At 45.0% G+C, this 12,877-nt stretch overlaps 1 protein-coding gene across 4 annotated transcripts in view; it reads right to left on the reverse strand.

The window, feature by feature from the left end:
* Positions 1-12,877, reverse strand: part of Dlc1 (DLC1 Rho GTPase activating protein) — a 398,567-nt gene that overhangs the window by 39,298 nt on the left and 346,392 nt on the right. The window contains exon 1 of one of the 4 annotated variants that reach the window (XM_021169374.2): positions 5,848-6,213. The exons of the other annotated variants lie outside the window; for them this stretch is intronic. Within the exon in view, the coding sequence (XP_021025033.1) occupies positions 5,848-5,884 (37 nt within the window). The 5' untranslated portion in view covers positions 5,885-6,213. Of the gene's footprint in view, positions 1-5,847; positions 6,214-12,877 lie in introns of those variants that run through there. 4 annotated transcript variants of the gene reach the window in all.

Consider the following 12,877-nt stretch of genomic DNA (forward strand, 5'->3'; position numbering starts at 1 on the left):
GAGAGAGAGAGAGAGAAAGAAAGAAAGAAAGAAAGAAAGAAAGAAAGAAAGAAAGAAAGAGAGAAAAGAAGGAAGAAAGAAAGAAAATTAAGAAAAGAATGAACTACAATGCTATGCTTTAACAAAGACCAATGAAAACACAATGAGGCCAGTGCTAGTTAACGGTGTAAGTTTGCCTCCTCCTTTGGTCTAACCTCAAGCAAAAAGGCTTTTCAGCCTGATCCTGGCGTTTTTGTTTGGGTTGGGTATTTAGTGGTCTGATGATTTAAATTACATGGTGTGATAAGAGCGGGATATCCCCTTACCCAGTCAGATCTGTACTAAAAAAAAAGATAAATATATCAAAATATAGAAATTAATATGTATAAATATATTTCAAAATATAAAAAGCATATTCCCATCTTCCAGATGGATTAAGAAATCATTTTCTTTAAAATTGCTTAGGACCCCAGCACCTGAAGTACACACAATTTGATAGTTAAATGTTAACTCACGTCGATCCCTATAAATACATTAGGGTTCCCATTTGGGGACCTTCCCAGTCTGTTTACACACACCAGCAGGAAGGGGTCCACAATGCTATCCCATTGACTGTGACCTTGGACATGGAACTTCTGTCCCAGCTGCCTCTCAGCAGGGGACAGGCTTTTCAAGGATGCCTTTGCAAAGTTCTGGAATTTCCCTTGGGGTGACTTTGACAGATGCACTCGCATCACACAAAATCCCCTTTCCATATCATTATAGCTTGGTTTGAAACAGGGGAATTCAGTGGACATTGGCTGTCCTACGAGGCCTCTATTTTACCCAGATTGGAGAAAATATTCCGGATCTGTCACCTGAGTGTGACAAAGTGTGGGCGGTAGGGCAGAGCCATACCTGGGTCACAGACCATTTCACTCCAAAGTCCGTTTTGCTCACTGGCTTTCTAAGTATGGAGAGCCTGGGAGTGCCTCAACCTCAGGGTGTGGGAGCCTTTTGTCCCTCAGACATCCTTTGGAGACTCCTACAGGAGAAGGAAGGCGCCTCTGTGACAGGAATCAGGAAGTGACTTCCAGTTCGCTCCGCAGGACACTTAGAGGCGGGGTGGGTAAGAGATCAAAATGTGGGTGGTAGGTGTCACAGACAACAGAGGGCCCAGCTTACCAGAGCTTAGGGTTCCATTAGCTTTTGATTTGTCCTCCACTAGTGGAGAAGCCGACTTGAAAAGGCAACCGAGTAGAGTTAGGCATGGAGAGAAAAAGAGTACTCAGTATCCTAAAACCGTACATCTACTAACAGAACTAAACCTGGGGTCAGGGGTGATGAAGAGAAGAAACCTTCCCATTGTGTTGGTTTGGCTTACAACGTTTACATGCAGCACCCAAAAACCTCCCTTCTTAGCAGGAAGAAATTTTGCAAGATGCCAGCCAACTATTTCCATTGATCTCTAACACAGAGACTTCTCTCAGAAACCAATCTCCCAACAGCCTCACTGGAGAAAGCACGGCTCAGTCCAGCCCAGTGGAGGTCTGACTGTGTGGATGTGGTATTCTGAGACTCTCACAGATGTTAAGGACAGACGCTCGTCTTATCTGCTAGGCTGCAATCACATTACACAGATACCCCCAGGAAACAGCAGTCTTTGCAAGGCTCTGTCAGAACATTCTAGAAAAGCGTGACTCTTAACTGTGAGTGAGGCTCTATAACATGCAGAGTTGTCTGCCACTACTTAGGATAGCAAGCAAGAAAAAAAGACCTAGTACAAAGAAGGTGTAGGCGGAATCATGCGACGATTAACTGTCCCCGGGAAGTCTCTCTACCCTTATCATGGCCATCATAATCCCCCACAATGGGGCCACCTAAGGGAGAAGTGTTGACAGACAGGGCAGGCTGACAGACAAGACAGACCTCCCCAGCTGGAAATCTACCCTTTCCACACCAACTGAGTGTCCCGCTAGAGCAGGGCCCCCACCCCACCCCAGCTCAACCTCAACAGAAAGAAATGAAATTATGAGATGAAGAAGCTCCAGAAATAAACTATTTGTAAGTCCCCAGTAACCTCTGATGGCTAATTGTTACAATTGTTCTATGGTATTGTTTCTATTGTGACTCTTTGTCTAATCTACAGATTTGATTGTAGGAAATGTATTCATGAAGAAAAAAACCCAAACCAAACCAAACCAAACCAAACCAAACCAAACCAAACCAAACCAAGGTACACCTAAAAACAGGCACTTCGTATGGTTTCAGGAATGCCCTAGGAGCTTGAAACTTATTCCCTGAGGATAAAAGAGAGCCAGTGTAATTTGAGACTGAAAATAAAAAAGACCCACTACTGATCGCACACATTCAAAGCAGTAACGTGTACCTATAAAACAAATTGTAACCCTCCTGCGTGGTCTCCCTTCAAAGCCTACTCATACTTAACGCTGCATTCCTCCACTGGAAATGGCCAAAGTCAGAATAGAGACAGCTGTGAAAAAGACAGATCTGTTCCAAAACCCATTTTCCTTCTCAGTCCACAGCCGCGAGGAAGAACGTGGCCTTGCGTTTTTCAGGTCAGGGCTGACATTAACTCTTCATAAACTGGGCATTCTAACTTGACCTTGACTACACAGGAGGGGACTTTTTACAGATGGGCCATGATAAAAAAAAAAAAAAAAAAAAAAAAGAGCCCACTAAGACTAAGGGACAGCTATGCTTAGAGACTAGAATCACTCTTGGCCATTGTCTCTAAGCGCACTGGCCTGTAGAATTATTAAAAGTGACAGCCACCTTTCCCCTTTTCTCCTGCTTTGTCTGGCGCGCCTGGAGCCAGGGGTACCTGGGCCAGATTGGGTTCTGACGCTCTCTGTACAGCATGGAGACATCAGGTCTGCACTGGTTTGGTAATATCCAGGGAGGAAGCAGAAACATCTGAAGTTATTTTTACTTCTGCAGGTCCTCTGGCTGTACAGGGTGGATCAAGTATTGTCTGGAGCCCTTTAGGACTCTTTTTTTTTTTTTTTTTTTGCATGGCCTCATTTCCGTCTTCCTGTTGCTAGGAAAGGGAGTTAGGCATGAGAAACTTGTGTTTACAATACTGGCCCATCCTGTGCAGAACAAGGCTCTCTTCAAAAGAGTCCAATTTAGTTCACTCACTGTACTCTGGATGCCCCCAGCTCTTCTGGACCAAATCACCCTCCCTTGAATATTTCCAAATTGAGTATTTACTCGGTTAGGTCATAAAAATACCCCTCTCATTTAAACATTGCATCATGCTTTTAAGATCGCCACAGGGACACCCAGGAAAACCCAAGTACTAATTTTTGTATTTGAAGCCACCTCTTGGAGCTTCCTCACCGAGCCTCAGATTGGAAGTATCTTGCATGAGTCTCCTCTTTCCCCTTTAAGCCCCACATCGCTTCTACCAATAGGAGCTGGAGTACCAGACAGCTTAGAAGTCACTTGATTTAGTAATAGCTTGCTGTGGTCATAACACATCTATTGGCCTGTTCTGTTGGTCTTTGTTCTTTTAACCACAATAAGGCCGAAGGGCAAACTGTCTTGCATGTATTCCACAATTAAAGAAAACTCCTTGGGTTGCTTCAGCATACTGAAATCTGAAATGGTTTACCATTCTCTTCACTCTTTGGAAAGTGGTGTGCATTAGAGCTACAAAAATAAATAAATAAATAAATAAATAAATAAATAAATAAATAATAGGGGAACTTAGAATACAAGTGACTGAGAGCAGCCTTCATCCACTCTAGGCAAAGACCTAAGCTGGAGACCACATGTCTAGATTGCAGGCTTTATGACTTGGGGAAAAGTCAGTGCCTTATTCCTGAGCTTTTGGGCTGTTTCGAGCAAGGTGTCATTTGGCTCAGAAGAAAGTAAAAGCAATTTGTTAAAAGCAAACTCTGAGGGAAAAAGAAGAAAACCCAGCTTGAGAGAAAGTCTGCCTGCCGTGCTTCGCTTGAAACTCTCTGAACAGTAGTACTAATGAAAAAATCATGCACCCAGGCTAGGGCTTTGCTGCAAGTCTGGCACGCCTCAATAAAAGTGAACACAGGCGATCTCCAACATTTTCTCAGGAAATGTCTTGAAATAACTTCTGACGGCACATCTGCTAACCATTTGACACTCAGTCCTTCCTCAGGACTTTGGCTCTTCTGTTAGGGGGGCTGCTGCCTCGCAGGGCACCCCTCTGACCATCTGCTGCAATCTGCTTGCCAAGATGGCACCGGGTAGTCCATTAATTCCACCCTTATGGTCAGCAAATTATCCCGCAGAGGACTAGCCTGCAGTCCAGATGGAAGCAGAATTAGTCAACCTCTTAGAGCCGCTGATAGGTTTACATTCTCAGGGGCTGCAGTCCACTGGGCTATTATTTCCCCTCATCCCTTCAGAAAACAGATTTCTGCAGGGTTAAAAAAAATGTAACTTGAGACTGGGCATTCTGCCTTCTCCAGAGCCTGATTTTTCCCCCTACTCAAATGCGTCACATATGCCACCCCCACGAATCTTTTGGTAATGGATGGCCCGTGCCTAGGCTGCATTCCTCCGAATCACCAGCCACAGCTTGAAACAACCTCTGGACTCTAGAGAATGAACCCATTTGTGACCACATTGGGTGTAAAAAGCCTCATTGAAAGCAAAACCGGATGGGGCGATATATTTTTCTTCCCCCTCTACTGCGCTGATTAATGACTTAGGCAGGGTTTCCCTTCTAGTTATTGGCATAATTTGGGTACAGAGTGAACTTCAGTGTCCGTCACCCGCTAGGCACTTTACCTATTTGATGCTCACAACTTCCACTTGTGTCAAAAGTTACTACTCGGGGTTGGGGACAGCACAGTGAAGATGTGCCACTTCCCCAGGGTCGCGCATCAAGAAGCTGGCCCCGAGTTCATTTCCCCAACCTCAGTCCTCGCACCAAAGGCCATGCGCTGAGATGACTCGCAGAGACAGAAAACCACACCAACAGGGTGGGCTATTGCTCTTAGAAGCAACCCTTAAGAAGGATCAAAGGCTCTCAGCTACTGACGTTGGAGGAGGGGGCGCAGGGTGGGGAATTAGTCCAAGACGCCGTCGCTGCTCAAAAAAAAAAAAAAAAAAAAAAAAAAAAAAAAAAAAAAAAAAAAGCCACAGGCCTGGAGTCTTGCTTCCTTCCTTTCCCCAGCCCACGGACTCTTTCTCCCTCGCCAAGGGCGTGGGCATCTGGTGGGGCTTTTCAGGAACCGCGTCCAACCACACAGCGGGAAAGCGCTGGGCTCCTAGTTGGAACCCCACGTGCAACAGGGGTTGGGGATAGCTAAGGAGCAACCCCTACTTAGCCCGCCTAGGCTCAGAGATCCCCAGCATTTAAAAAAACAGGCGAACACAACAAAAGAACCGAACTCTTAAATAGTGCTAAGGAAACATTTTTCCCGAGGTACATACAGCTTAAAGTCTACACAGCCCCTTAAATAATGCACGCTTAGGGGGGAGACAAAGCTGATTTGAGACTTGTAGGGTGTAGGGTGGCAAGAACAGATGGAACAGTCTCCAAAAGAAGTCCAAAAGGGGTTGCTCGCCCCTCGGGGCCCGAGGCCAGTAGGAACAGTATGAGTCTAAGTCACCCGGACGCCAGTCCCCAGTCCCCAGGCAATACATGGTCAAGGGACATGACCCGGTGTTAAAATCTCCAACAAACCCTGACCCAAGCTGCTTAAGCACACACGTTCTACTAACGAAAGCCTGGGGCTCCTCCTCTGCAAGCGTGTCAAAACACACAATCACAACACGGACTTGGCAGGGCAGCGTGACAAGTCCTCCTCACCCGGATCCCCTCAGCAGTTGACCCCAGCTAGACTAGTCCAACAACAAGGCACAAGTCCATCTTACGTGTTAGGATCATGGTGTCCGGCTCGTCTCTACACATTAAGGTCGGCGCAGGGCGGCGGGAGCGCACTGGGAACGTCGAGGCTGCCAGAAGTAATCGGGATCCCACGTCGGGACCCACGGTGGCAGCCGGGACGCGAGCCCCTCGAGGTCGTCAGCACATCCTGGTTCGCAGCTTCCTAACGCTTCGCCCCAGCTAGGGCAAAATCGTGGGTTTTAGATTGCCACCGCGAAGGGAGCGCTCTCAGGGAGCGGGGCACGGAGCTGGGGAGCCGTGGCTCCAACATCGAGGACGCACAGCCATGGCTCAGGCTGGAGCGCACCGCCCTCCACCCAAACGCTGAAGTGCTCTGCTCTCTGCGCGCCCTAGGGGCCGCGCCTTCCTACTGAGCCCGCCCCCCGGGGGCGGGATTCACGTTGCGGCCTCGGGCTGTGCTCTGACTCCACCCACCGCACACCAGGCCCCGCCCAAAGCTCGCCCAGGTCCCGCCCCACGCCTCCTTCCCCCTTTCCTGGAATGTTTTCCCAGGGTCTGCACTTTTGCGGCGGCGGGAAGCGCCTAAAAGTCGCCAACTACTGGCCTCTGGGGTAAAGGCAAAAGCTTGGAGGCTTTAGCTGGGTGCAGAGGTCCGGGCCTCGTGCTCAATTTTCCCTCTGCCTTTTCTTGCGTGGTTTTGTGTACGCGCAGCCTCTCATTCCAGTTGGCATCACAAAAAAACTTGCGCGGAGTGCGGAGGTTAAAGATAGATCGCTTGGTCAGAAAATAGGGAAAAGAAGTATCCGGGCTTTGGGGGCACCCATTTCTTGCTAAAGCCTGCAAGAGTAAAGAGTTTGTGGGGATTAAACACAGCTGTGGAAGCTTTCCCCAGCGCGTGGGGAGAGTCAGTATACCGCGTGCGCAGCTCTATCGAGTATATTTCTAACTGGTATTTGGACTATGGTCACAGCTCTTAGAATTGCTCACGAACTGGCCCTAGCCTGCAGGTTTATGATCTCAGATGCTGATATTTTTTCCCCCCACAGGCTCAAATGATTCTCCGGCAGCTTAGTTGCAGGCTCCTTATGTCATAAGAAGCCCCATTTTTGAAACTTGGGACAGAATATAATCAGTGGAAGGTGTTTAAAATTCCACACCAATTTTCATAAAAATTTACCTTGGAGTAAGTTGGTGCTTTATGTGTGTTACTTTAACTGATGGAAACGCATTCATTCAGCACCGAGAGTGTTTACTATGGGCAAAATGGTTTCTCCTCTGGAGCATACAACAGCCAGCAAAAGGGACTCATAGCCCTGTCCTGGAGTTGGCTTCTTCCTAGGGAAGCTTTTGCAATAAGCAAAATAAGTAGGTGGAAAACATGTAGTCTGTTGAGAGACTACAACAGGCAACAGGAGAATTGGGGCTGAGTTTATTCTTAAGTCAGGCTAAACACAAATAGAAAAGTAGATTCTCTTAGATTTGAAAATGGATTGATTTCATAGTCATGTGCTAGCTTACAGATAAGCCTCTCCCCACTTACAACAACGGTACCCCAACTTACCACACTGGAATTCCTTAGTTTGGAGGGTACATTCAGCCTCATTGAGGCAGATCGGTGTTGTCAGGGCATTTACCTGCAGGCAAATGCTGGAGACCCAAAGGCAGTGCAGGGTGCATGTGGCCCCTGCCTGCCAGGAGACTACAGACTGGAAAGCAAGGGGGTGAATGGAAGTGAGGGACTGTTGAGGGCCCAGGAAGTGAAGACCTTGATAGCCCAAGAAGATGAAGTTGCTGCCTGAACTGTGGATGCTGGAGGAACTGTGGACACATCCACAATTAGCATCCCCATCTGGTACTCACATCTCTGAATGCACAAGGGCCTCATTCTAAGTAGCATATAATTTGCATATAACTTATGCACACTCTCCCAGATACTTTTTTTTAAAATAATTATCGTATTGATAACACTTAGAGTATGAAATGCATTGTAAGAACTATGTAGATTTGTCTATGTTCAGTATAGACACATTTTTTTCCTCCTAATACTTTCTCTTTGCATGATTAGGTATGGAATTTAGGATAGAGCTAGTCATATGCTCTTCCACTGAGCTACATCCCTATCCCCAGCACCTACTTTCAATTTAAAAATTATTATTATTACTATTACTACTGCTGCTATTATTGTTGTTGTGTGTGATGTGTATACAGGCACACACACATGCTACGGTATGTGTGGAGGTCTGAGGCCAATTTTATGCTTATTCTTTCCACTTTTACATGAATTTGAAGGATCAATTCAAGTCATCAGTCTTGCCTGGTGTCTTGGTTTGCGTCGCTGTTGCTGTGATAAAAACACAAAACCAACTAAGGGGAAGAAAGTGTTATTTCACCTTGCAGCTTACAGTCCATCAAGAAAGGAAATACAGGCAGGAACACAGAAGCAGGAACTAAATTGGAGGCCATGGACGAATAGTGTGTCCTTGCTTGCCCATGGCTTGCTCAGCCTGCCTTATTACATAGTCCAAAGATACCTGCCCGGTAGTGGCACTGCCCACAGTGGTGTGGGCCCTCCTGTATCAATCACCAGTCAAAAAAATGCGGCACAGGCTAGCCAATCGGATGGAGGCGATTTCTTAGTTGAGGTTCCCTCTTCTCGGATGACTGTAGCTTGTGTTGCATTGACAAGTGCCTTTACCTACTGAACTATTTCATGGACTCTCCAGTACTTTATAACCTTCTCCATAAGTTGCCTAGGCTGGCCTTGAACTCACTTGGTAGCCTCAACAGACTTTGAACTTCTGATTCTCCTGCCTGGGCCTCTCAGGTAACTGAGATCATGGGCCTAAGCCACCTGGCTCTGAATGTTATCCATCAGTGGCGATCTGAATCCCTGGACCAGAAACTGTAGAATTGATAGCCCACTGTCTTATCAAATGGTACGTCAAATCTGAACAAGAAAGTCCTATCTAAAATGTTCAGAAGAAAATGAAGGCAAGACAGAACAAAGCCTTAACTGTAACCTTTTTGTACAATGGCTAGCTGGGGGAAGGGAGGTCTGGAGAAGCCATCAAGAGTATGGGCAGACAACAACATTTGGGGATGAAGGAGGATTCCCCAAGCCAGCTCAGAGTCTGCTTCTGCTCACTTAGTATTCCACTCCTCACCACGGGCTTCATTTGTCTGTCTAGGGCAGCTGACCTTAAACTGCATTCATCTGCTGAGCCGCATGAACTGAGATTTGGTCTTAAGCATTGGACTCTTGAGAGGCAGGCTTCGCTGTGCAGTGGAGAGCATTTTCCATGGTCACGGAAAGCGTTTTCATACGTTAAGAATAGATATCCCCTGCAAGAGCTGGGGAGATGGCTCAAAGGGCCAAGTCACTCTGTGCAAATATGAAGACCTGCTTAGGATCCCAGCATCCAGATCAAAAGCCAGAAAAGGGGAGTGTTTTAGTAACCACAGCATGGAGAGACTAGAGCTTGCTGGTTTATATAACCAGTCTAACTAGATCAGTTAGTTCTGGTCCCAGGAAGGGAGATAATAACTGAGGAAGACACTTGCCACTGACCCCTGACCTCCGGACAGTGGGTGTACACACAAACTCATATGCACACATACATCACATACGCAAAGAAAAAAGATTCCTCCACAGATTAGATTAGGTACTTGTAGAGGTAGGTTGTTGTCATTAAATTATCAATTCCTAGTTACAAAGGTTTAAAATATTAAGACGTTTTATAACAGCCTGTGCCATTCACCTCTGAGGCAAGTATCATCTACTCAGAGACTACCCACAGCAGCATCCAGCAATCTCTATATAGGGTTGTTTCCTAAGAACTGTGGAATTACTAAGGAAAGAAAAACCTCATAGCTAGCTCCTCTAATGCGTAGCAGACTAGAAGAGCTATTCTTTATGATAATGGGTTCCTGCTCTATCTTAATGATTGAACTTAGATATTACTGACGTTGTCCAAGGACATCCCTTGGGTTTCATCCCACCACTGCATGATAGAAACGGAACACAACCTGAAAGGCTCACGTGTGTGATTGCTAGCGAGTGAGGGAATCCTCAGTGAGATAGTGCAAGCTGGGTTGCCCTGAGCCCCTCTGAGAGGAGAGCTGCCAGGTGCTAGACAGACATCTTGCCCTTTAAGAGCACACACTGCTCTTACAGAAAGCCTGAACTGAGTTCCTAGCACCCACTCGGGGCAGGTCATAACCACCTGTAAACCCACCTCCTGGAGGTCTAACGCCTCTGTTTGCAGAGGACACTGCCACATATCCCCCCTCCCCCCGTATTTTAATAACACGCATCATGAAATCCTGGCCAAAATAATTCTTAAGAGAAGAGAGGGCAGGGGGAGGGCAGAGAGAAGAAGGCTGCTGGTCCAGTACTCGCTGTTTGGCATGTGCTATCAGAACAACCCCAGTGCACTGGGTAAAATGTCAAAAGCTCTGTCCTCCCCCCAGTCTCGCTTTCCTTTGCCTTCTTTGCTATGCTGATAATCAAACCAACCGCTTCCTCATGCCAGGAAAGCTCTCCACCGCTGAGCTACACCACCTTTCCCGTTTATGTATGTTAATGCCAAGGCTTCCACCGTTTAGATGCTAGAAATGAATTTTAAAAATAAAAATAAAAATCTGAAGCCATCCCCAACAATTTCAACTTTGGGCTTCATTTATCCCTGGGGCAATTAGTTTAAACCTCTGGTCTAGTGATAGAAGCCAAATAATCTCTGGAAATTTCTTTGCCTCCCTTAGGACCAGCGGTCTCCTCTGTGCTTGGAAAATGTTGTAATGTAATTTGTGCTCAATGGAACATTGTGAAATGACTGGAGAATAATTTTGATTTGTAATGCTCAAAGGAAATATGACAAAGGGAAAATATTGAAAATAATGTTAGCGGTTTTCAATTAAAGGGGCATAATTCAATTGGAAACCCAATGGATGTCCTGAAATATTCATTTATTTATTTATTTTTTTGCTTTAGTGACCCCCAATTTGGGATCTTCCTGACTCCTTCCCCTAACTGATATTTCACTTTTTAAGACACTTTCAAAACAAAAGCGCTAAAAGGTTTATACTTTTAAAGATTTACCAGGAGTAGCTGCCCTGTTCAGCTAGATCCGTTATTATAACTTTTAGGCAATTCACATTCAGAATAGTGGGGAAGGCCAATTTATTCTTCTGGAAACATCTTTACATTATGAGGGGTACAGAGAGACTCTGTTCTTGTACAAATGATAGAAATATACTCTTTTTGGGTAGCCACTTAAACCAAAGTATGAACCAGCCTAGGATGTGACATCTGTCATCCAAACATGTTTTTATTAAAGCCAGAAAAAGGTAATGTAAAACAAAGGTGAGCGTCAAGAGAGGATCTGGAGAAGTTTCTTGGGGGTGAAGTAGGGACAGACAAACGTGCAGATACTAGTGGAATTCTTTCTTTTTCTATCTTCTTATTCTCTTCTTTTTTCTCACCGAGATAGTAGAGATTGAACCTGGATAAGCCAGACCAATATCCTACAAGTGAGCTGTCTCTTTAGCCTTCTTTTCATGTGAAACAAAGGCGGGTAGCGGGGAGCACAGTCTCGCCGCCTTGAGCAAGATGGCCCCTGAACTTGGGCTCCCATTGCCCCACGCCCTTGAATGGAATCACAATCACGGGATGCTCACTCTGCAGAAAGTCTGGGCGCACTGAGTTCTTGATGTGGATCTAATACTTCAGTGAGTAGGCTTTCCCGGGATACTTAGCATATTTACAGTAGAATTTATTTGAAAGTCTAGTTTATCCGAAGGCTCAGCTGGGGCTTAGCCTAAGGCCTCACTGCTAGAAATGGCAGAGATGAGATCCCAACAGTGACACTCAGGCGCACGCCTCAGCCGCACCCCAATTTCACTTGATCTCTGCCAAGATGAATGTGGTTCTTTCATGTGGCCTCTGGCAACACAAAAATCAAGAAAACGGCAAACAAAAATTGCAATTTTTTTTTTAACTCCACGTGAGCAACTAGGCTGCTCTCCCACTGAATTAACCAAGTTAACTGCAGGCTTGGATGGTCTATTCTATTAGCGTGCTCTGATTATAATTCTTTTTTAGCTTGTCACACAATTCTTTAACTGCTGGGGATGGGCTATGTTATTTTAGAAGCAAGTGGTATTTTATCTCTGTGATTTAATACAGATGAAAAGGTTCATTGTGAAGAGTTAAGAAAATATGGAATATGTAAATGGAAAAAGTGAAGCTTGATAACTCAGGAACATAAGATAACTGATATATATTATACATGCCAGGCTCCCAGGCACACAAAATTGACATAATGGCATATATTGTTTCATTATGCAAATGTGTACTTATTTATTAAGACTGGAGCTCACGTAGCTCAGGCTGTCCTTGAACTCAGTATGTAGCAAAGGATGACTTTGGATTTCTTACTTTCCAGCCCTCATGTTCCAAGTAATGAGATAAAAGGCATAAGCCACCATGCCAGGCTTCAGGCAGTGCTGTGGATGAGACCCCAGCTGTATATATCCTAGGTACACGCCCAGCCCCTACTCTGTGATATTTAATTCACTTAACAAAGCTGATGAGTCTGCTCTGTTCTAGTTATATTATATCCATCTAATGGGCCTAGCAAGCAATTAAGCAAGACTGAGATTTTTAGTTTTTCACTCTTATCTTGAGTAGGCATTCTTAAATAATATGAATTTAATTAACATCAAAGATAATAATTTTATAAGTAAATTTACTTACTTTGAATTATGTGGGCAAATGATGCTGTGGCATTTGATATCTATCTATCTATCTATCTATCTATCTATCTATCTATCTATCTATCATCTATCTACCTACCTATGTATCTATTTATCTATCATCTGTATATCATTTATCTATTGTTTATCTACCTATCATCTACTACCTACCTACCTACCTATCTAGTATTATCTGTCTTTCTAAATTGTCTTCCAGAATCCTTTCTTTCTTTCTTTCTTTCTTTCTTTCTTTCTTTCTTTCTTTCTTTCTTTCTTTCTTTCTTTCTTTCTTTCTTTCTTTCT

The sequence above is a fragment of the Mus caroli genome, chromosome 8 (genome assembly GCF_900094665.2).
Source record: "Mus caroli chromosome 8, CAROLI_EIJ_v1.1, whole genome shotgun sequence".
NCBI lineage: Eukaryota > Metazoa > Chordata > Mammalia > Rodentia > Muridae > Mus > Mus caroli.